Source organism: Pundamilia nyererei, unplaced genomic scaffold (genome assembly GCF_000239375.1).
Source record: "Pundamilia nyererei isolate P.nyererei 1_Seehausen unplaced genomic scaffold, PunNye1.0 scaffold00105, whole genome shotgun sequence".
Classification (NCBI taxonomy): domain Eukaryota; kingdom Metazoa; phylum Chordata; class Actinopteri; order Cichliformes; family Cichlidae; genus Pundamilia; species Pundamilia nyererei.
The window spans coordinates 1,986,852-2,009,378 of NW_005187506.1; the positions used below are offsets into that span (position 1 = coordinate 1,986,852).

Here is a 22,527-nt window from a genome sequence, read left to right on the forward strand (position 1 = left end):
TGTGGGTTTTTTGCCTTTCTATAAGTGACTGAAGAGGGAGGAATGGGCAGCTGTTTGTTTCAGCAAACACTCAGAGTGATTAAACACACACACACACACACACACACACACACACACACACACACACACACACACACACACACACACACTCTGTTATACTCGACTTGCTCTGACAGCTCACTCTGTTTCACCAGCAGTGTTTACCAAACACACTCTAACACTACAGCCTCCTTAAAAGTACGTAACACATGAGTGTGTGTGTGTGAGTGTGTGTGTGTGTGGTTATGTTACACAAGCACAGCAATATTCTCCCAGAGGAAACACAGCAAACCTCTGTATTCGTTGTGTAGGAGTTTCTCTCTTTCTGTCCAGAATATTGGCACATAATCCATTTAGCCAAAAACAAACTCCACGATGGACCGATCTCTCTGAGCTGAAGATTTTACCATTAATAAACTACCAGAGTCCAAATCTTGTGTTTGTGTGTCCAGCTGCAGCAGATTGGCAGTTTGGAGAACTTTAAAAAAAGAAAACAGCAGCAGAAACATGCAGACGCAGTCCCTGCGCTGCTTTTAGGCTCTGGCCTGACTTTTCCTTGGATCACTGACTGTTTCTATAATTTCTATAATTGATTCCCTGCTGATCAGCTATTACATTAACTCAGCAGAACTATGAAACATTAAAGAAATATTCCGACATGGAAGTTGGTGAGAACATTTCTTGTCTACGTGCTGAGACACAAACCCAGGTTTTATTTAGCTCAGCTTCGCGCTGAAGACGCATCCATGTAAGATTAGACCTGAAACCTGCGCCTGTTTGCACTTTTTGCTTTCTGGACTCTCCGAGGCAGCTTTGCATGAAATTTAAAATAATTCTTCTTTGTCTGATACTGGGCCTTGGTGTCTGGAATGAGCAGTTTTAGCTCCTCCCCCTTTATGTAATCTTTAACAGTAATATTGATTGACGGCCCCTCACAAGCTGAACTGCAGGGCTGTGTGCCTGAGATGACCCTGTGGGGGGCCGTTTTAGGGATATCCTCTTTCTGAGTCCTGCAGAGTCAAGAGTGGGAGAAACTGAAGCTGAGCATTTAGAGCTGCTGCAACTCGCAGGAATTACTCGTTGATCTCATTATTTGAAGCTTTAGCCATATTTTTATGACCATCTAGCTTTGTAAACGTTTCTAAATCAGGTTAAGCATTCAGCTCCTCTTTAAGGAATGAGCCTGCTGTAAGAGAACGAGAGAAGCAGGAAGCTGTCTGTGACGGTTTCACATGATATTCTTTCAGAATAAGAGAAGCGATGGATGAGGCAGAAGAGCTACTTTTGTACGGTTGCGTCAAGCCTTATAATATGAACTTCTACAGACGTACACATCATTGTAAAAAGGTTTAATTCACCAGGTGTGATGCAGGTTAACATGTAAAATGATGATTCCCTCTCTGGTGTGTTTCTCAGGCTCGTTGTTGCCTGTGAGTTCAGTTAGTTTTACCTGTTATGGCTGAAGTCACCAGATTTCATCAGCGCGCTTGTTGCTCTCGTCCTTCTCATGAGTTTGTGCCGTTTTTGGACTTGGCACGCTCCGATGTTTGGAGATAACATCATAAACAAAGCTTTATTTAAGTCTGGTATAAATTCTTCAGCTGAGCACTGAGACAGGACCGTCCCTTATCTGCTTCCAGTTCACCATGTGGCCAAACCTCAGTGCTGATCACATGCAGATGAAGGTAATATATACAATGTTCTCAGCAGAGTTTAGTAATTGGAAAACAAAACATTGCCTAACAAATGTGAGGATGTAATTCTAACCCAGTGATCAACTGCTAATGGGTCAGAGTTAGAAATCAGGCCGCATTCCTGCAGTGATGTCAGATACGGAGCACATTTAATTTGAAGGGAATGTAAGAAGGTCATCGGCTTCCCTGTCGCTTCTTCCCATAAACGGCAGGACACGGGAGAGAAAAAACAGCAGGAATATTCCGGTTCAGCCCTCGGAGAGACAGAAAGCCCCCGAGGAGTCCTTAAAAAAGTGTCCTCATTACTTCTTTAAAGTCACAGGCCGGCTCGGCCTCCACGGTGAGACTTTCCACTCATAAGACGCCTGCTCTGGTTTTAATCCTGCGTGGAAGCAGAATAATTCCTCAGAGCAGGGGAGTACACTGACCACAGGAGTCAGATAAGTTAAACCACCAAGCTGTGAAGCTCGCCTGTGCACGGCGTGATGATCTTTCAGGTCATCAAATCCAAACCAGTGTTACTTTTGTTCTATTCTCTCTTTTTGCTGCACGTGCATGAGTAAAGCTGCCCTTCATTCTGTGCTTTTTACCATCAAATAACAGAGATGTTAGCAGGAAGGATGAAAAGAGTGGCAGCGCCTCTCTGTGACAGGAAGCACCGGAGTTTATGAGGAATGTGCTCTTGATTTGGGGCGCCACAAAATCTTCAGACAACATGTTGTTAAAGGAAACTCCAGAACAACTTCCTGTCCTCTGCTTTTATCTCTTCATGGATTCAGAAGCTGGATGACATTTACAGTAAGACGCTGTTTATTCACGGAGACGACCTTCTGTCAGGCGGGCTTGATGTTTCTTCTGTGTCTCTGATGTTCTCCCAGGTTTTTTAACTTTTTGATGCGGGTTTCTGTCCAGGGGAGGATCTGACGTGTGGCCACACCCACGCAAACAGTGATAAAGGCAGAAAAACTGAGTCATGGCAGCTGCAAGTCCTCATCCAGATGATAAATGTGACCAACGAGATCACGAGGCATCGTTTAATGTGATTTGTAAGCTGCGGCTGTGTCACCACTGTGTGATGTGTTGGGTCAGATTTTGCAGAAGACACTAACGACTGATAGGTGATCATTTTTCTTCTGACTCGCTATGCTAATGATTTCTACCTCTGTGGTAATGTTGGCTCGGCTTTGTTACATCTCACTCAATTTGTCCTCATTGTTTCGTCCTCTGACACGGAGACAGCTCTGGGTTACATTCATATTTCATTCTCTCTCCGAACACAAAGGACTCGACTGACTTCAGAGCAAATATGAGCTCAGACAAAGCTGCAGTCCCACATTTCCTCTTACTGTAAGTGTCACACCCTCGCATCATTTCCAATGTCTTTATCATTGTTTTGAATTTGGAGAAAAAGCGAGCAGAGGAAAAAAAGGGAGTAAAACAACAGCTCAGGGTGTGTATCGTCTTCTAGATGACTTACGATCTTGTTATGAAGCAGTTTGTGGTTTTAGTTTGGGGGCGAGGCTGTGAGTCCAGCCCGCCGCTTGTTGTGGTGAAGCAGCGAAGCCAAAGTTCACGTTTGTTTGTGCGTGCCGATGCAGATGAGCTCAGTCCTGAGAGGAGTTATCGATTACAGGTGTGAGCGGCTCGATGCCCGACACACGTGTTTCGAATCGGTGAGAAATGTGATCTTTCAAAAAGAGTTTAAAGAAAAATGGGACGTTTGTGTGAGAAGGATGCTTTTTGAAGCGAGAGAGGCCAGAATGACACCTTTTTCCACGACTGTCCTCCAGACAGCTTGTTTTTCTTTGGTGGCTGTTCCCAACTAAACCCTTTATAGATAAGGAGACACTGTTTAAGCTGAATTAAGTTGATTGCTTAACATCTTAAATAGACGTTAAGCAACAAACATTAGCAAGTTTTCAGGAATCACAAAAGTGAGTTTTAGTATAAATCTAAGAACTTTCTGATTAATTAACTGTACTAAGAAAAAACATGCAAACAAGAGAAAAACAAGAGCCATATGAAATGTTGGATTAACAAAGGATTTTTACTACAGTTTACTTGGACTCTTGTAACTAAATAAAACAGTATAAAGTCTTCACTGTTTTAAATCAGACTCTTGAGACTGGGTAAAGACTCAGAATGTGAAACGTCCTGCAGGATGTGATTTCTTGGCGTTTGTTGTCTCATTTAATTGTTAAAACCTCACAAACTGGTCACCAAGCAGGTGAGTGTTACTGGTGTTAGTCAGAAATCCACAGATGAACAAAAACAGGTCCTGTTCTCCTAAAGCAGTTACAAACACACAGTACTTATAATAAATCGATGTAAACATACAGTTTTATCCATGTTGTGTTTCCTCCTTTCTAAAACATCTGGAGATTTCACAGCAGTGCAGGTTCCAGTAGAAACACAGCATAATGTGACTTTTTGTATAAAATGCCTGAAAGTCTAAAAGTCACAAAGATAAATGAGTTTCACACGTGATGATTTAAAGTGCAACGTGTATTTCCTCTCTCTCAGCCTCTCTGTCCCGAGGCCAGGACCAGTGTTTGAATGAATATGACTTCCAGTGTAAAGCGTTAACAGCGTGAACACGAGGCGCCCGCAGCTTCACCTGCGTGCAGAAATGTCTCAGCACTCACACCGACGTGACTTCTTCAGTCTCCGCTGCCTGCAGGCTTCTTCAGACGTATAAAGCAGTACATTTGCATAATAGCAATGCTAGTACCACTGACTAACAACCAACTGTGAGCCCAGTTTCATGATTATTAATATTCAAAACTGTCATGATCATTGATCCATGGGCCTGAGTGCCATTTACAGAGAGCCGGGGGTGTCGGCAGCCCCTGGATCACGGTGGAGGTCGTCCTCACCGTCAGGAGCTTTGAATAAAAGCAGCATAATAGCAGGAAGATGTTGGCAGTCATCTGGTCAACTGTGTACACATAAACTTGAACAAACTAGTTAAAAAAATGAAGCTAAGTTAAAGGTGGTAAATATGATGATTTGGTGAATGAAGTGAACTGTGATCGGTGCTTTTCCACTTCCTGTTTGGGAGGAATCCTCCTGCTGGAAACCCCGAAGTGCTTCTTTAAGTTTTAAAAGTGTTCAGTGTCTCACACGGATGGATTCACATGGACACAAAGTTTGCTTCCCGAAAACTAACAGAATAATTTTAGATTTTTTGTAGACATAAAATCATGTTCACCTATTTTTCTGTAAGATTTTAACAGTGATAGTTGTTGTAATTTTGCGTCTGTGCTCTGTACGCTGTGCATTCACACTGCAGTCAGTATTAAATCATAGATGCGACTGCACACAGCCGGACTGAAGCGCAGACTTCCTGCTTTAATTTAAGGGGTTCGTCAAAAGTATTGCATTCAATTTGAATAAATCTGACATTTTTATACGTAATCCTTCATTTTGATGTAGTTAAGTTTTGCAGGGAGTCAGGATAGATTGGTGTAGATGGTGGGAGATAAAGAACATTAATACTGATAATAAAAATTTAATTTCCCTTTCCAATTAACTGGATACACAGTGTAAAATAATTTGTGTGAAGGGTCATAATGCAAACACTGATCAGGTGCTGATTAGACTAAAAATGCCATAGGAGACGTTTTTCAGTCGTGTATTTAGTAAAACAACGAGAAGCGCTGGCAGAAGGAAGCCGGCGATGAAACCTCATCATCAGAGCTGAAAGTAAACGTCTGTCAGTTTGATTTCTGTCAACTGCTCCTGACAGCAGTCGGCTTGGCAGGCTAAATTAAGGAAAAATAAATGTGGCCCGACCGGTGTAATAATAGCTGCTGGAGTTATCTTAGCTATGCATCTGAGGTGGTTTTCATCATTTTAAAGTCCTGAAACTTGATCTATTAAATGGCTGCAGTTATCTGTGTCAAGGTTCAAAAGGAAACTCTTTAGCTGTGATTTAGAGCTTCGAGGGGCCGTGACGTGGGGGGCTTAAAGGAAGAAGATATGGGAGAAGGATCAAAGATGCTTAGAGAGAAATGATCCCGATGTTAAAGAATTTACTGTCAAAATCTGCCTTTTTCCTCTGATCTGTTCAGCTTCATGAGTTTAGACGAGTCTCGCGCCAAGATTCAGCACAGACAGTTAAACGATTAGGAGACGAGGGTGTGAGTGTGAGTCGTCTCCTCATCCATCGTCTCCCGAATAAAAAAAGTTAATTGATTCATGTTGGATAACCCTGTGAATACATACACAAAACATCTGCTCATCTGCTCCAACCTGAGCTTATGCTGTAGGCCAACGTTTGTCTTGTCTTTCAATAAACAAACATTTTGCAAAATCCAGTAACTCTAGCAGGATTTTAGACTTAATATCTTTATCAACACTGGATTAAATTACAGTTTGTGTTTACTAAGAGACGACCTTTAGAGGGAACATCAAAGTGCACCATGCTGAGATTTATGTTGAGATTTAAAATCCAGTCATGGTTGTTTTATGTATGATTTGATCATATTTGTTTGTGTGTTTGAGTCAAAAACAGCTTTTCATGTCTAAAATCAGCACAAACATCATCTCTCGCCCTCTGGTGTATAAAAGGTTGAGCTTTCATTAAATGTTCTGAAACGAGCGCCTTTGTCTCCGTCCATGTGCTCCTTCAGGTAGACGATAGTGACAAACTGTGGAAGACTTTGAGTCTTCCTCCCCTCATCCCAACCAATCACAGCAGATGGCCCCGCCCCTCCCTGAGCCTGGTTCTGCCGGAGGTTTCTTCCTGTTAAAAGGGAGTTTTTCCTTCCCACTGTCACCAAAGTGCTGCTCATAGGGGGTCATATCATTGTTGGGTTTGTCTCTGTATGTATTATTGTAGGCTCTACTGTACAATATAAAGCACCTTGAGCCGACTGTTGTGGTGATTTGGTGCTGTGTAAATAAGAGAAAGTAAAGGAAGCTAAAAAACAAAGCTGGAGCCTGTTGTTTGATCAGCTGTAAGAGGTGGTTAGAAGGAAGAGAAAGAGGTACGTGGGCTTCTTTGTGTCTTAAGTTTCTTACATTAGGTCGGAGATAAAAGGCTGAGAGGAGGAGAAAGGAGAGCGCTGAGTGCAGAGGAGGAAGCGAGGTAATCAAGAACAACGTGCTTCTGGGAGGAATTCTGAGAAATGACTCTAAAAGAGGGTGGAAGCCGGCGGGCTTAAGGCTGTGAGAGGTTTGAAGGACTCCACAAAGAGGCGGTGAGTGTTTGAGTGTGATTATCTTCAGTGAGTGAGGTCCTTCATTCACACAGCTGCTGCCAGCCATCATTCAGCCTTTATTCATCATCAGTACAAAACACTTGAGCCTTCCTCTGAACCGGATCAAAGTCCTGGTAACACACCTGCTGCAAAGTGTGTGCAGGAACATGCAGAAGTTTAACACAACAGGTGGAAGCTGCACTGTGAAACACCTTAGTGGTACATGTACTGTTACAAAACCACCGAATTTACATTTCTTTCCAAACAGAATTTTGGGGGATACGGTGTTGAGGTTTCTTTTGCTGTGAGTTCAACTTTTAACCCTCGACGTCCCTTTTTGTGGCTGTTAATCTGACTCAGAGCACAAATCCTGATCAGGCGCAGAGATGAGGTCTGCCTGAGGACACATAAAACCTCAAACAACAATTCTGTTGTATCTAAATCATGGAAAACATCACACCGAAGCTGAGAAACTATAATTACTGTGGTGACAAACTGGTGTCAGACTTGTGAGCGCAGCTGCTTCTTTGATTTTACCGTCACTGTTTCTGTTGTCCTTAAAGAGAAAAGCAGAGCGACAGCAGTACATGTGATAGCGCGACTTTTCCTCTGCTTGTATTTCCTGCACTACAAACAAAGACCTTGAATGTGCTCCTGGTTTACAGGTTACACAGTTTATTGTGGAGAATTAGAAAAATCTCATTAGTATTGAGGCCACGGGTGGGGATGAGAACTGAGGCGTGAAAATAGCGTGCTAGTTTGTTTTATTTGTCTTTTCAAAGACGCTTTTTTTGGATGAGCAACACAGACTAATGGGAGGTTATTTCATGCGATCCAGACAGAGAACACGTTGGCGGACAGCTGGCCATCAGCTGGCCATCAGCTGCAGTCTCCGTAATGCATTCAAGACCGAGTTTCAAAACATGTGAAGTCATGCTTCGAGGTCACGAACTTCCCTGTGAACTTTGTGTAGACAAAGCAGAGACAGAAAGAGAAGGACGGAGCTTTGAATGCGGCGTGCCGGACAGAAAATGCATCACCTGCTGCGATGCTCAAGGAGTTTAAAGGGTGAATATGTAAAGCTGCATCTTTTGGGTCAAGTTTTTAATAAAACTTCCTTAATGAAGTCACCAGAGGCTTTTTATCATCCTGTGTGATTTGGAAATCTGAGTGAAAGAGACGCTGCAGACCTTAAGGTGATGATTCGATGGTGAAAGTCACATTTTCATGATTTCATAAGCAGCTTTGATGCAGAGGACGGGTCGAAAGGTTAAAGAGGAAAATGGGGTCGAAGTGATGGAGGGAAGACGAGGTGGTCAGAGTCGTGTCTAGATAAGAAAACACAGGCACCAATTAAGTTTCTGAAACTGTGACGTTCACTCTGGCTGACCCGCCTCACGTCCTTCACTCGAGCGCGGTGTTGGCCGACTGCCCGCCACCGGATCCGCTATGAAAAACAAACATCATCCACCGTCACCAGTTCTGACTGGGATTGAAATGTGAGCTGTGGCCAAACTTCAGTCAGTCAAACTGTATTTACATAACCTGTTTCCATGGAGACAGAAATACGAGCGCGTCTCAACTGTGGCTAGCTGCTAACAGCTAGTAGTTTCTTTACAGCTTAGCAGCTTAAAAAAAGAACATGAACAGAAAACACTGAAGTAAACTGAAGTAAAGACCAAAGAGGGAGCTTTACACGAGACCTCTTTAATGTCAGAGCACGCTGGCCCGGCGGAGGCAGGTAAACGTGGCTTCTGGGGCGTTTTTTTCCACATCACATCACATCACGTCACCGATGTCAAATAAACGGAGGAGAAGAGAGACGCCGCTACCTGACTTCACTAAAATAACAAACAGACGAGTCCAGTTTCAGAGCCCACCAGGAGTTATGTGTTACCCCGATCTCATTACCAGGAAACACGTCGCAGCCTCTGTGGGCAAAGTTTGGTTCAGGGCCTGAACTTTAACTTGGTGCCCCAAACAAGTTTTTCAATGATTTTTCTCGCACTCGTGCAAACCTGCATTTTTGTTACTTAACATTTTATTGGAAAATAAAGTGTCTGCCTTGGAAAGCCTGCTGTACAGTTCCCATGTATGTACAAGGAGTATCCTGATGATTAAGTACCAAAAGTTTTTTATTAAGGAGTCATATAACTAATGCTCACAACCACAAACCACAAATAATTACAAAGAAGGCTCCGAGCTAAAAGCTAAACGATGAACAGCCTGTGACCTTTTTCAGAAGGCTGCTCGTTTCCAGAACTAGTTGGAGGATAAAATGAGGAGCACTCTCACCCTTAGAGCCTTTTCTCATTTAAATCTGAAGCACTAAAATGCTCTGTTAAAACTAAGATGATAATATATGCACAATGTAACTAATATATAAAGATTTTAATCACATACATGGACCCTAATAAAGTAATTTTGCATGATCAACGCTTCAAAATAATCCCTGTATATGTTCTGCGGGCCTTTTGTGGAGTTCATCCCAGTCTCAAATAAACCATTTTAGCTCGTCTGCCTTTAAGCTAGCTCTCTTCTGATTGGCTTTCCCTTATAAATGGAGGGTTCAAACATCAGGTGTGTGTGGGGCTTGCAGGTGAAAGTGCCGTATAAGGATATCCTCTCTCTCTGACGTCAGACTGATCCAAGAGCAGAAAAAAACGTGTCAAACTGAGCATTTGGAGCAAACTTCAGATTCATCATCCACATGCTGACCTTATTATTAGGAACTCGTGTTTAATGTTAGCGTCACGATTCAAACAGGACATGCAAAGGAAATTAAAGGCAATCGTTACTGGTCCAACATAAATTTGCTACAAAGTCATCCTGAAAATCCAGTTGTAGTCTTTAATGACTGAGCACAGGAGAGAAAACACACACACACACACACACACACACACACACACACACACACACACACACACACACACACACACACACACACACACACACACAGAAACTGTATCATCAAAGGTAAAGACGACATACAGCCATTAATATTACATTTTGTAGTTTTCTCATTCCTATATTTGGCCTTTTCTCATTTTACAGTTTCATTGTTTGTTGTCAGTATTTTTTAATCTCTGAGCTATTGAATGGCTTGAAATATTAAATATGGTTTCCCTCGTTAGTTTTATAGACGCGAGTAGTCTGAAACACATGCCAGCATATTTCTCTGAAATATAAAATCTTCTTGTTATTTCAGTAAATTGCAGAATGTTTTTCTTTGATGCCTCCTGGGAGATGGATAATGTGAGATTTCTGCTCTTTAGTTCGCTGCAAATGTGTGTGTGTCCAAAAAACCCTGAAAAATGTGTTCACGTTCCGCTGGGAGGTACGAAAAGAGCGGCAGTTTCCTGTGCAAATGGAGAACAAGGCGGCCCTCACCGGCTCCGTGGCCAAGGTGTCGGGCTGGCTGTGGTTTGGTTTCTGTCATCTACAGACCTCCTTTCATTTGAGTCCAAACTCTGAACACGTGAGCGGTGCGATGGCCCGCTCCCCGGGGTCGCCTCTAAGTGTTAGCATGTGCTAAGTGAGGCGAGGTGTTGCAGCTTGTGTGCGTGTACGGTGACGCTGCGCGCTGAAACAGAGGGATCACTGTGCTCCAGTCAAGAAACTGTCAGCACATCATTGTGTGCGTCTCCTCGGGGGAAATCATGCATTTGGACTCTCAAACACATTTGTGTTGTTTTGAAAAAGAACCTTTATGTGACCTTTCAAATTGATAATTTGTAGTTTGTGTTTATTTTCACAACATTTGAATCTTTAACTGTCACGGCCCCTTTTCTTATTTGTGCTTATTTTTTATTGGAATCCTGTCATTTTTCATGTTTCCTCTGCCCTGCTTTCAGTTCACTTCCTGTTTTATTTTGAAGGTTATTTCCCCTCCTTCTCTCACCTGCCCTCATCAGAGTCTAATTGACTTCACCTGTCCGTAACCCTTCTCTCCCTGGTCTGTGCTGAGTCTCTGTGCAGGTGTGCAGTGCTGTCCTCTCTGTTGTGTTTGATTGTGAGTCCTCAGCCTGGCTGTGCTTTGTTTTGCTTTTTGTGGGGCGAAATTTCATGTTTCTGTGATTTCACTGAACTTTTCAATTCAATTCAGTTTTATTTATACAGCTCCAAATCACAACAACAGTCACCTCAAGACGCTTTATATTGTAAGGTAGGCCCTACAATTAAACATACAGAGAAAAAACCTGACAATCATATGACCCCCTATGAGCAGCACTTTGGCGACAGTGGGAAGGAAAAACTCCATTTGAACAGGAAGAAACCTCCAGCAGAACCAGGCTCAGGGAGGGGCGGGGCCATCTGCCTCGACCGGTTAGGGTGAGAGAAGGAAGACAGGATAAAGACATGCTGTGGAAGAGAGACAGAGGTTAATAACAGATATGATTCAGTGCAGAGAGGTCTGTTAACACATGGTGAGTGAATAAGAAACACCCAGTGCATCATGGGAATCCCCCAGCAGCCTACACCTATAATAACTTATGTAATAACTAAGGGATCCAGCCCTAACTATATGATAATCAATACAATGTGTGTGACTCCACCAGATGTGCGGCAGCTGTTTGTCTTTACTTCGACCTCACGGTCGTTAAACAAAAACGAGTCGAGGACTCTGCAAAGAGCACAGTTTTGTTTGTTTGCCGTTACGTTTTCTTCTGGACAGACTCTGCAACATGCAGCATGATGCAGTTCAGCTCCACCCACCTGCGACCAGCTTCTGTTGATGTGGTCGGATCTCAACCACACTGAGACTTGAGCTGACACCACTCTGAGTGTGTCGGTGCAGTTTTTGAGTTTTGTGTTACTGCAGCAGCTGATAATTATTCACAGATATAAAGTTCAGTGCGGAGAGGCGAGAATGAGAGAAGACGGTGATTTCTCAGGAGCTCAATTTAAAGCTCAACATCTCAGACTTTGAGTAAAATCAAGAAGAAATGAACTGGACAGAGAACAGGAAGGAACCTCTGCAGATGGCTAACGTTAAAGAGATAAGATGCAGAAATTCTGACTAATCACGGCGTTGTTTCAGAACACGCCAGCGTCCTTCAGGAAAATAAGAACATAGTTGTGGTAAATATTGAATTTTTGGGCCACTGCTGCAACTATTTATATCAATAATCCTTGAAATATGCTGCACATATGTGCCAGAGAGTTTCATAACCACAATATTACTGCTCTGAGTTATTGACTGGAATAACAACCTTCTGTCTTCATTTTAAATAAGTTACGTTGAGCAAAGGTTTTCTCAGAGATGTTTAGATTGTGAGTTTTACCTTTTTCCTCCACACGTTAACCTTCCTGATGAACTGTGATATGGATGCTGTGGCTGTCAGGCCGGTCGGTGATGCTGCCAGACTTCCTGTCAGAGTTCAGCAGAGAACCAGATGTTTTCAGCGTGACGTGAGAAACACCCCTCAGCTGACACACACCAGGTTGTGCTCCATGAAAGCACACGTGCACGTGTAATCGCTGTCCACAGTGTCCTCAAGTGTGCGTTTGTCTGATCTTTGCCGCCGTGTTGTATGTGAGGCGTTTTTGGTTCTGTGATCGTGGGGAAGACACGATGCAGAGCAGGCAGGCCGCTCGGGCAGACGAGGAATCCTGCGAGTTCTTATCTAACCGCCACGTTTTTATCTGCGAGCGTTAACAAAACTCGGCCTCTCCCCCGTCTCGGCATCGGCGGGGTCACCGCCTCTGTGGGAAATTAATTCAGTGTTTTCAAGGAGCTCAAAGAGCTTGAGGGGTGAAAATGATTTAATCATAATAAAAATGTGTGACTAATGATTCTCTTTGGACTCTCTCCTCATCCACTCTCCTTTCTGAGTGTTATTTGTGTCCTTTCCTAGTGGACACTTCAGCAGGAATGCAGCTTCAGCCGGAGTTTGAACGGACGGAGGTGCAGGAAGTGTGAGGTTCATTCATCCTGATTTGCCTTTTGAGAATCGAGTTTCTCTGAGATACGTGAGCTTCAACAGCCGCGGGGGAATTTTAACGTTAATGCAACCCATGCAGTTTATATTAAAGTGAAAACTGCTCCAAGATAACTGAAGGAAACAGTCCATGAAACACTTTAACTGGTTTTTCGTTTTAATCTCCAGCTAAAGAGCAAAGCTGCCTCTGCTTTACACAAACACTTTTCACCCTTTTGTCCTGTTTTTACCTGTAACCGTTGCTTATGTCAGTTTGGAGCCTTGGATACACAAACAGAAACCCTGAAGAAGGAAACAGCTCATGAGTTTATATAAATGCAAAGATGGTAATTTAATAACAAATGATTGGTTGGTGGTTAAAAGCCTGCCAGGAGACGCTCACAGAGCAGACTGCTGCAGGTCAGAGGAGTCTGCTGTATAAAGTGTTTGAACACTGTTGCTAAATTTAACCAAACACTTACTGTTGATGGATTTCAAGGTGTTTTCATGCAAAGAGTATATTTTGAACTTTGTCGTGTTTCCCTTTAAGTTACGAACGCTCTCTGACTTCAGTGCTGATGATGTACCAGTCAGCAACCTGTCATTGCTCTTTGTGTGATACAAGTTTGTTTTTTAAATTCCTACATGCAGGAAAAGAAAATGTCACGTGTCAAATTCACAAAGAAGACAATTTAAACTTCCTCCTACTTTTCTATAGAAATAATGCATTTAGTAACTTCTTCTATCTTGGTTGTTAATGCACAAATGACTTTATTAGGAAACCTGTGGCTCCACGCTGTAGAGCAAACTGATGCCTTTAATGTGAAAAAGGCATTTCCAGAATAAGTTGGTCTAGAAAATGAATAAAAATTTGCAAGAAAATAAGGAAACACAACCCCACAGGACCCCAGAAGTGCTCACCCCCCTCCACCGCCCAGTGCTTAAATTAAAAAAACACATTATTGACTGAATTATGGTGACAGTAAATCAAACTTGGGGACTCTGCAGCATTTCCTGGAGATAAGGAGCATATTTTTATAATTTGTAGTCAGATTTATGGACGTTTATTCACACTCAACATTTTAAGATGATAGTTTTTGGAATTATAAGATGCAGTAAATCTAAAGTGTGTTTTGTTTTGTCACTGTGTCCACAGATGACTGATTTATGACTCTAAGGTTCTTTTCCCGCTTAATTTAACCCTTTTGTGAAAGTTCCCAAACTTCCCAAATTATGGGAATGTTCATCCTCTTTTTTCTTATATGATATTAAAACAAATATTTTTGCATTTTGACCTGTTTTTCAGAAAGGAAGTGGGACAATGGACAGATAATTCAGTAAAGATGGTGATGAATGGGATATCTGGAGCACTAAAAAGCATGTGATACAGTATTTGAGCAAGCTGAGCGTGTGACTGCTCTCAGAGACCTTTGTGAATCTTCCCTGGATTCATTATAACTCGAGGAAAAGCTTTGAGCTATCGGTGCTGAAATTAAAAACAGGATTTTCTTGCATGGGCCAATAAATTAGCAATAAATCTAATGGGGGGGATTTACAGCCTGAGGACTGTTGGCCGCTGCTCTTTGGTTGCAGCTCCGTTGGACTCGGATCAAAGGTGGTTCCCCTGACGTCTGCTACACTGAACAGATGTAGTAGCTGTAAACAGACCTGACTTTCCTCTCCTACTAGGTGTGTGCGTCTGTCTGAACAGATCACACACGAGCATGGATGAATGTGTGAAAAATGTTTCTGTGTTTGTATTTCTGAGTGATGGCGAGATGCAGCACTGAACAGTTCAACCTCAGAGTTACACTCAGGATGCAAACTGATGGAGGAGACGTGAAATCACCAAATATGGAGGCGAACTCTGAGATAGTTTTTTTCCATTTGACTTTTTAATGAAGCGTGAAAGCTCAGACTAACAGAGCGTCCTGCTGCGCTGCAGGCGGGGAGCAGAGCTGCACATGGCGTGATTTGATCCAACCTGCCCCACGGCTCCCTCGGGCCATTCTCTTATCGAGTGATCGAGGGCTTCCAACTCTGAGCGAGTTATTTACTGCACTAATGTGCCAAGACTGTATCCAAAACAAACTTGTATTACCTCTATTTTTAGTTTGTTTGATGAGGAAAAATTAATCACGCAGGGAGGTACGGCCCGAAACACAATACTAAAAAATACTTCTCTAAGAAACGACTTTGATTTCAGCTCTTCTTACATTTAAAATATATGACAAAAACTGAACAATGAAAGTCTCACAGATGATTCATTCTTACTTCAACCCAAAGATTAAGTTAATAACATCTTTAAAATTACTCGGTTACAGTTTTAACTGAGTTTGTTTTTTAGGGGTGCGTGAAAACGGAGCTCATGGAGAAACTTAAGGATACGAACCCCACTCGAGAGCCCTGCGTGGATTCCTGTTACCTGTGAGCCACTGTGCCTGTAATTAGAATAATCGATTCATTACCATTAATGCAGAAAGGTAAAATATATATTTGAGCCAAATTAGAATATTAACTTTAGTTGGTAACTTTAATGCAGTGACTCACTTGAGGAGCAGTCGCATGGAGATAAAATGTTTATTTTTTCAAAAAGGGAGCAAAATGTTTTATTAAAATTCTTCCTGAAGAAGGAAGTGAAGCAGGCGATGAAGTCGAGCTCAGATCTCTGATCTCATTGCCACCTCACATCAGCTGATGGCTCATTTTCCAGTCGGAAAATTTCCACTCTGTCTACAGCTGATGCACATCTGCAAGCCACTTTACAACCCACCTCCGTGCAGCTCCTCCCATTCATGCTGTATGTGATTAATCAACATCATCTCTGTGTCACTACGGGGGCCCTCTATAGCTTTCTCTGCTGATGGAAACAGCGATCTTAGACGCTATCTTGGGCCTCGTGGTCACTGAGTTCCTGGCGCTGAGAGGAGGCGGCAGCACCAGGACAGGGATCAGATGCTTTGTTTTGTTAAGCAGGTAGCGCCCTGGGTCGCTCTCACTTCCTAAAGCTGTCACCTCGTGTACATGAAGACAGATGGAAAGGTCAGAAAAAGTCACTCTGGGTTTTCCCTGTATTTATTCAGACCGCTGTCATCCTCACTGAGAGCTGCCTGCATCTAAAAACTCACTACGTCTAACTCACTTGTGGACATTGTTCTGCAGGAGAAGCATGTTGCACTTTGGATTTCAGCAACTTGCTAAATGTCTAAATGAGTTCAGCAGGCTAACAGAGGAAGCATGATCCTGAGCTCTGCTTTCAAACACAGGCCTGTTTTCTTTTCACTGCAGCTGAATGTAAAAATGCTCTCTGGGAGGCAGGCTCGTCGCTCCTGTGCTAACATGTCGTGTTTGGCTGAAGCAAGCATGTGTGCAAATCACGTTGCACCGCTCGCCAAGGTCTGAGCACACACGCACACTTTTAATGAAGCAAATCCAGTTTTAATCACCTCCCTGATTGCAGGCAATCAGCGTTCATCACAGGGAACGATCAATCACACGCACACACAGCTAAGCCACACACACAGATGTCACACAGGCTCGTATTCACTCTGACGCGCTTTCACACTTACAGTGAAAATAAAATGCTCCAGACTTTAGACTCTTCTGAACTTTTCACATACAACACAAAGTATAGCAGCACTTTAAGTCTTCTCTACCATGACCAACATTAAACTCAGTAATGATGTTTCAGTAATAAGATGATGATACTGCAAGGAGTGAGTTTGCTAAACGGATGCTTTTATCTTTTTATGTAATTCATTGTGATGTTGATCAAATCCGACTGCTCAGTTTATTGTTTGGCGTCTTGACGTTTTCTTAGTCACTTGAATCTTGAATCAACTTTTTTAAAGTAAAGCCAAAACTAAGAAAATATGACATTTTTATACGTTTTACTGCGAGGAACAAATTGAACACTCCCACAGTGAGTAATCGTGCCTGTGTGCACTGTCCTGACGATAAAAGTCACTGCTGGTTAAATTGGGTAAAGAGAAAAAGATTGAATACATGTGAACCAGCTGTGCTGTTTCATGCTGGGACATACAGTCACAGTCAACTTCCACTGAATTGCAGCTTGAGAAGATTGCATAGCTGCAAAGATGGATTTGTGTTTTTTGGGTTGATGGAGGCAGATGATCCACTGAGGTGACCCCTAAAGGGAGCAGCTGTAGGAAGGAGGAGATAACTGTGCGTGTCTGAACAGGATTTTGGTGCATTGGTACAAAACACAGCTGTAAAGAACTGTGGCACAGCTGTGATGCAACAAAAGTGCGGTCCTGCATCATCCGTTTTTTAAAGGAGCTCTTTATTCGTTGTTCTTTTAGTCAGTTCTTTTGGTTAGTTTTCATTTTAACACAACTTGTACCTCCGTAGACGCATCATTGCACTGAACAGCGTGACAAACATGGTTTCACTTGTTGATGTGTGACTTACATTCGTCTTCTCGAGTCTTAATCTAACCTGAAACCAAGTGTGTAGGCAGATTTACGTCCCCGCAACACGTGCGTGCGCTCAAAGTAGCTCACACACCGATGTGCAGCACAAAGTTCAGCAATCAGCAAATGTTTGCCATTAATTCTCTGCTGTTGATTGGATGATAAAGTTAAACAGAGCGATATAATTATCTGATTATAGGTTTGGATACAGCTGGTACTTTTATATTAGCGATGAGGACGAAAGTGCTTTGAAGCATCTTAAATGGTTACAGTTGCACAAGTCTGTACGTCTGATCTACAAGTAGAATCAATGGACATAATTTGGTGTAAAAACTCATGTGTGGCCAGTGCAGAAAGGACAAATTGACACTCTGACCTGGACTCACTAATCCCGACCTCGCTGACACACACACGCCAGTACACACTCACACGTGAATGGATTACCGAACCGGCCCTTTAAGCACAGGCCCGGGGGGCCGAGAGGTCAGAGGACCCCTGCAAAGAGCCTCTGTGTGAAGTAAGTGTTTGTAAAGTCACAGAGTTCAGTAAAAAGGCACAGAGGAGCACAACATAACCATAAAGAGACACAAAGTGACCTTAAAGAGGTGAGGACGACTACAACACGATGGGAAACAAAAAAAGGCCGCGTGCCATCATCGTGCAGTCGTTTTATGTTCAGCGCCTGTTGTGAAACATTCCTGGATGTTATGCGTCGCTTTGTGTTCTCATCTCTCTGTAGCTTTAGTAGGTTTTAGTAGTTTGGTGTCTTTGTGGTTATTTTGTATCTTTTTGTGGTCCCTTTTTCTTTGTTGTTGCATTTTCTAGCTTCATTGTCTCATGTTGTCATGTTGTTTGTCACTTCTTGCCTCTTCTTCATCATTTCTCAGCATTTCCTTATTTTTATTCTCTTTATTGTTATTTTATACTGGAGTCCATTTTTTAATAATCCATCCAAACTCACCCACAAACATACACATGGACTCACAATGAGTGGAATACAAAGCTTTGCTTTATAAAACTCGTGTCGAGGCTGTGACCTCTCGCCATCCAGCAGTCATGACTAATCCACATCACCTCTGGCCAATCAGAAGCACTCAGCATTACCTCCGGACTGTGATTGAAAGGAAAAGCAACATTTAGGCATTTAACTGAATTACATCCAGACTCAGTGAAACTTTGACCGGTCCAATGCACTTATGGCCACTAATGAAGACAGACAGACTGAACCCATTCTTGCTTTTCTTCCAACCATTGGAAGTGATTTTGGTGCGGACGCTTCCTTGTTTTGGTGACTGCTGACTTTAAAACGGTGCAGGTCTGTTCAAGTTATCAGGAAAACAAAAGGAAACGTTAAAGGGGAAGAACCTGGACGTGCAGCAGTCCTGTGTGACATAAAGCTTTTGGTTTCCTCTCTTCGTTGGTATTTCATGTCATATTTTCCATCGTGCCCCCCTCGGGGGGAGTAACTTTTCTTTCATCGTGTGGTCTACTTCCCATCCCCACTTCACTTGATCGATGGGATCTCTCAGACTCGGAGCCAAATGCCGCAGCTCTGTAAAATAAGAATCTACTTGCCCTTTTCCAGCTCAGCGGCTCAGCCCCTGCTGGTATCTGTGGTGCTCTTACTGTAAAATCATTCACAGTGGTTATTGCTAGCAAAAAGTTTGAAATAATTTAACTATAAAAAACAGCTTTATACTAATCTGAAAATTCCCCAAATTTTAAGAGAGGAAAAAATCTACAGAGGCCTGTTTGCTCAGAATATGAGCTGACTTAGCGCACAGCTAACAGTCTGGGTTAGTTTGATGGTGACCTGCTCTCGGCCCCTCGAGCTTTAAATGAGTTGATGACACATTTTTGTCTGTTTCTATGACACGTTTCATGTTCTGTTCCTTTAACCTCTATAAATCTGCCCACTTCAGTTACATGTGTGACGCCCTGAGGAGTCTCAGCGCTGTGTGAGAGTGGATTATCTGAATGAGAAACGAGCTGTGAAGATCTCATTTAGGAGCCTGAACAGATGTGGCTGTTACGTCTGATTGCACACACAACTTTGCTGTGTGTGTGTGTGTGTGTGTGTGTGTGTGTGTGTGTGTGTGTGTGTGTGTGTGTTCAGTCTTTACTTGTATAAAAGTCCAGTTTCCTCTTTGGATGTAAAAATATCAGGATCCTGCTCAGATGGATAAAATCTGTGTTTATAGTTTTGCACTTTTCTCATAAATGAACACCTTTCGTCTCAGTTTCTGTATTTTTACCTGCAGTGTGTCTAATCTACCATTGTGCATATTATCCTGAAGTATGCCAGTCTGTGATTGGTCCTATTACGAGTCACATCGAGGGTGATTTCCTGTGCAGAAGGAGAATTTTTCCGTTTTTACCTCACAGCTGTTCCTCGAGTCTCACTCTGAGTTTTGTCAATTTCTTCATCAGACAAAGATGCAAAAATAAACTGGAGGAACAATTAATCACAGAGGAAGACCTAAAGCAAAGTCTGCGCCTTTTCTGCCTTTTTGTACTTGTAGGACTGAGGAATCACTTTCATTCATCACTCCTTTTATTATTTTTTCAATGGGGGGCTCAGTGAAACTGCTGAAGACTAAGCGTGATTAAAGGCTGTGCAAATAAACTTGACTGCACGGCTCTAGAGTTGAGCCTTCCTCCATTCTTCAGCCCTTTCTCCTCTGTTTCCACGCTTGATTAGCAGCAGAAACTCTTGTGCGTCCCGTTAACGCGATGAAAGCGGCGTGATTGTCAGAGCGGTGATTTATTTCTTTTTAAATGTCCTCTGGTGCGGCTCAAGTGTAACAAATGTGCCGTGCTGCATTCAAAGCCGCTTTTGAGCCATCGGGACGCGCAATCAGCGTGTCCGCGCACACACCGGACTGTGCTGCGCATCCGCAGTGTGGGGTGCGCTCTGACTCGCAGGCCGGGCCTGAATGCTGTGACGGTCTTGTTGAGTTTCACGGTTAGTTTCCTTCGTTCAAGCGATTGTTTGCGGCGCAGGCAGGTCAGTGCGGCGGGAAGACGAGGAGGATTTCAAGGTTAATTAGCTGCTTTTACTCCAGTTAATATTTGCAGCGTGAGGTCACAGACTTACGCACCGTGACCCTGATTCAAATGAGACGCAGGTGTTTGAATGAATAGAGGATCAGTTATGGAGCCGCCGGCCTGAAGCACTTTCTGTCCACGTTTAAACCTGAACGTTCAAAGACGTGTTCAACATGTTGATGTTGCACTTTTTGCATTTCTATTTAAATTGTCTAACACATTGTTTTTATGATTTATACTTGGTGTGTTTTTACTTGTAACTGAATCATTTTTAATGCGTTTAAATGTGTGTAAGCACGAAGCATATAAGCTTGTATTTATTATTATAACTGCAGAGTCCTACTCTTGATGAGCCTGTAGTTTAACAACAGTGGACTATAGTTGGAACTAAAAGTTGTTTTCATTGTTTTATCCTCAGATTATCTTTTGTTCACAGGGATGATGTTCGTGGATGTTTTGCCCCAGCAGCACCGAGAGTTGTTTTGTTTTTGCTGTCAAATGACAGGAAACAGCACAAATGCATCATCATGAAATCAGTTATTAGGCGGGCAAACGGCTAAATTAAAGTCCACTGAGGAGCTTAAATGTGATTTAAATCATGAAATGTTGGGAAAACACTTTTCATTACAAAACTTGCACTATTAAGTTTCAGACTGCGTTAGGATTATTGAATTATTTGTCATTTCTCTGTAGACGTGTTGCATGCTGGTGTGAACCTGAGTCCTCTTCAATCCAGTTTCACTCACAGCTGTGGAAGTTTCAGGCTGACACACTTTGCAGAGCCGAGAGGGTTTCAGGGTTGATTTGACCTGCTTGCTCAGGTCGTTTTCTGCCTGCTTTAGCAGCGACTCCCCAGAGACGAGCGCAGCGGCAGCCTGCAGCCTGACTGATGACCTGATGCTGCCGTGTGTCAGTGATGGCGAACGATTAGGAGAGATGTATTCAGTAAAACATATTTTATTGAAGTAGCAATATAAACTATATAGCACTAATAAAATAAATCCATTCACAGTTTAATGGAGTTAAAATGCAGTTTTTCTGAGCATTATGGAAATCTCCAAACAGTTCACGCAGCTCTGGGTGAGACGATGAACTTCAAAGTGAAAGGTTTTCACTGTTTTCACTCGATTACTGATGAAGTTAAAGACGCATCAAATGTTTTCAGTTAATGTGGCTTATTGTTACTCACTCACACGTTTCATGTTAACTCCGCCTTCTTGTCTGTGTTGTTGTTGTCATTTCAGTTGAAGGATGTGTGAATTATGGTGCATTATAATTAAAGGCAGTGAAATTAAAAAACACTTATGGCTGGTGAGAGCTGATGCTGGGTACAGGCGCGTTTGATTGAACAGCCTCTCTCCTCCGTCTGTGTCAGATGTGAGGAACGGTTCAGCCGTCTTCTGGGAGGAGGGGGTCAGCGGTGGGTACCAGGCCCTGCTGTTAGACGAGGATAAAGGCTGGCTGCTGGTCGGAGGGAAAGACCACATCTACCTGCTGAAGTCTGACAGCTTGGATCAGCCCTCGCAGAAGGTAAAGACACAAAGATTGATTGTTGCTGTATCTTAGTTGCACATGTTCACCAACAGCCTGCACATGCTGATCTGGAGAGATTTCACTGTAATCGCTTCCTCTGGCACAGAAAGCAGCCACAGCTCTGGAGCCCAAATGATTATTTGATCTGGCAGGAAATCAGTCGGTAACATTCGTAGTCGTTCGAGCTGCTTTGTTGCCAGCGTTGCTGATTGATGCTCGTTTCTTTCAGATCTACTGGCCGGCTGCCAGAGAGCATGTGGAGCACTGCAGGCTGGCTGGCAAAAGCCTGGAGGTAACACACTGAGCATATTTTAGTATGTGCACAGTTTGTGTGCATTGAGTTTTATTACACAAACAAACTCTAATCACAGTTTATCTGTACAGTAATAAATATCAGTTACTCTGGAGTTTTTGTTATCAGTGTTACAACGACTGGAATAAGTGAAGATCATTAGACATGATCCTGTTTTTGTCTTTTTGCAGACTGAATGTGCCAACTTTGTGCGGCTGCTGCAGCCTTTCAATAAGACCCACGTTTATGCTTGTGGTACCGGCGCTTTCCATCCACAGTGCACTTACCTGCACCTCGGACACAACACAGAGGTACCAGTTCATTCAGTCGTTCATTTAGTTCAAATAAATATGAAGTCACAAA

The 22,527-nt window shown here is 42.8% G+C and overlaps 1 protein-coding gene across 3 annotated transcripts in view; it reads left to right on the forward strand.

Annotated features, from left to right (window-relative positions):
• LOC102202424 (semaphorin-3D) overlaps positions 1-22,527 on the forward strand; it is a 99,336-nt gene that overhangs the window by 54,694 nt on the left and 22,115 nt on the right. For all 3 annotated transcript variants that reach the window (XM_005740897.1, XM_005740899.1, XM_005740898.2), the window contains exons 3-5: positions 21,715-21,869; positions 22,102-22,164; positions 22,356-22,475. In XM_005740897.1, coding sequence (XP_005740954.1) covers positions 21,715-21,869; positions 22,102-22,164; positions 22,356-22,475 — 338 coding nt within the window. The remainder of the gene's footprint in view (positions 1-21,714; positions 21,870-22,101; positions 22,165-22,355; positions 22,476-22,527) is intronic.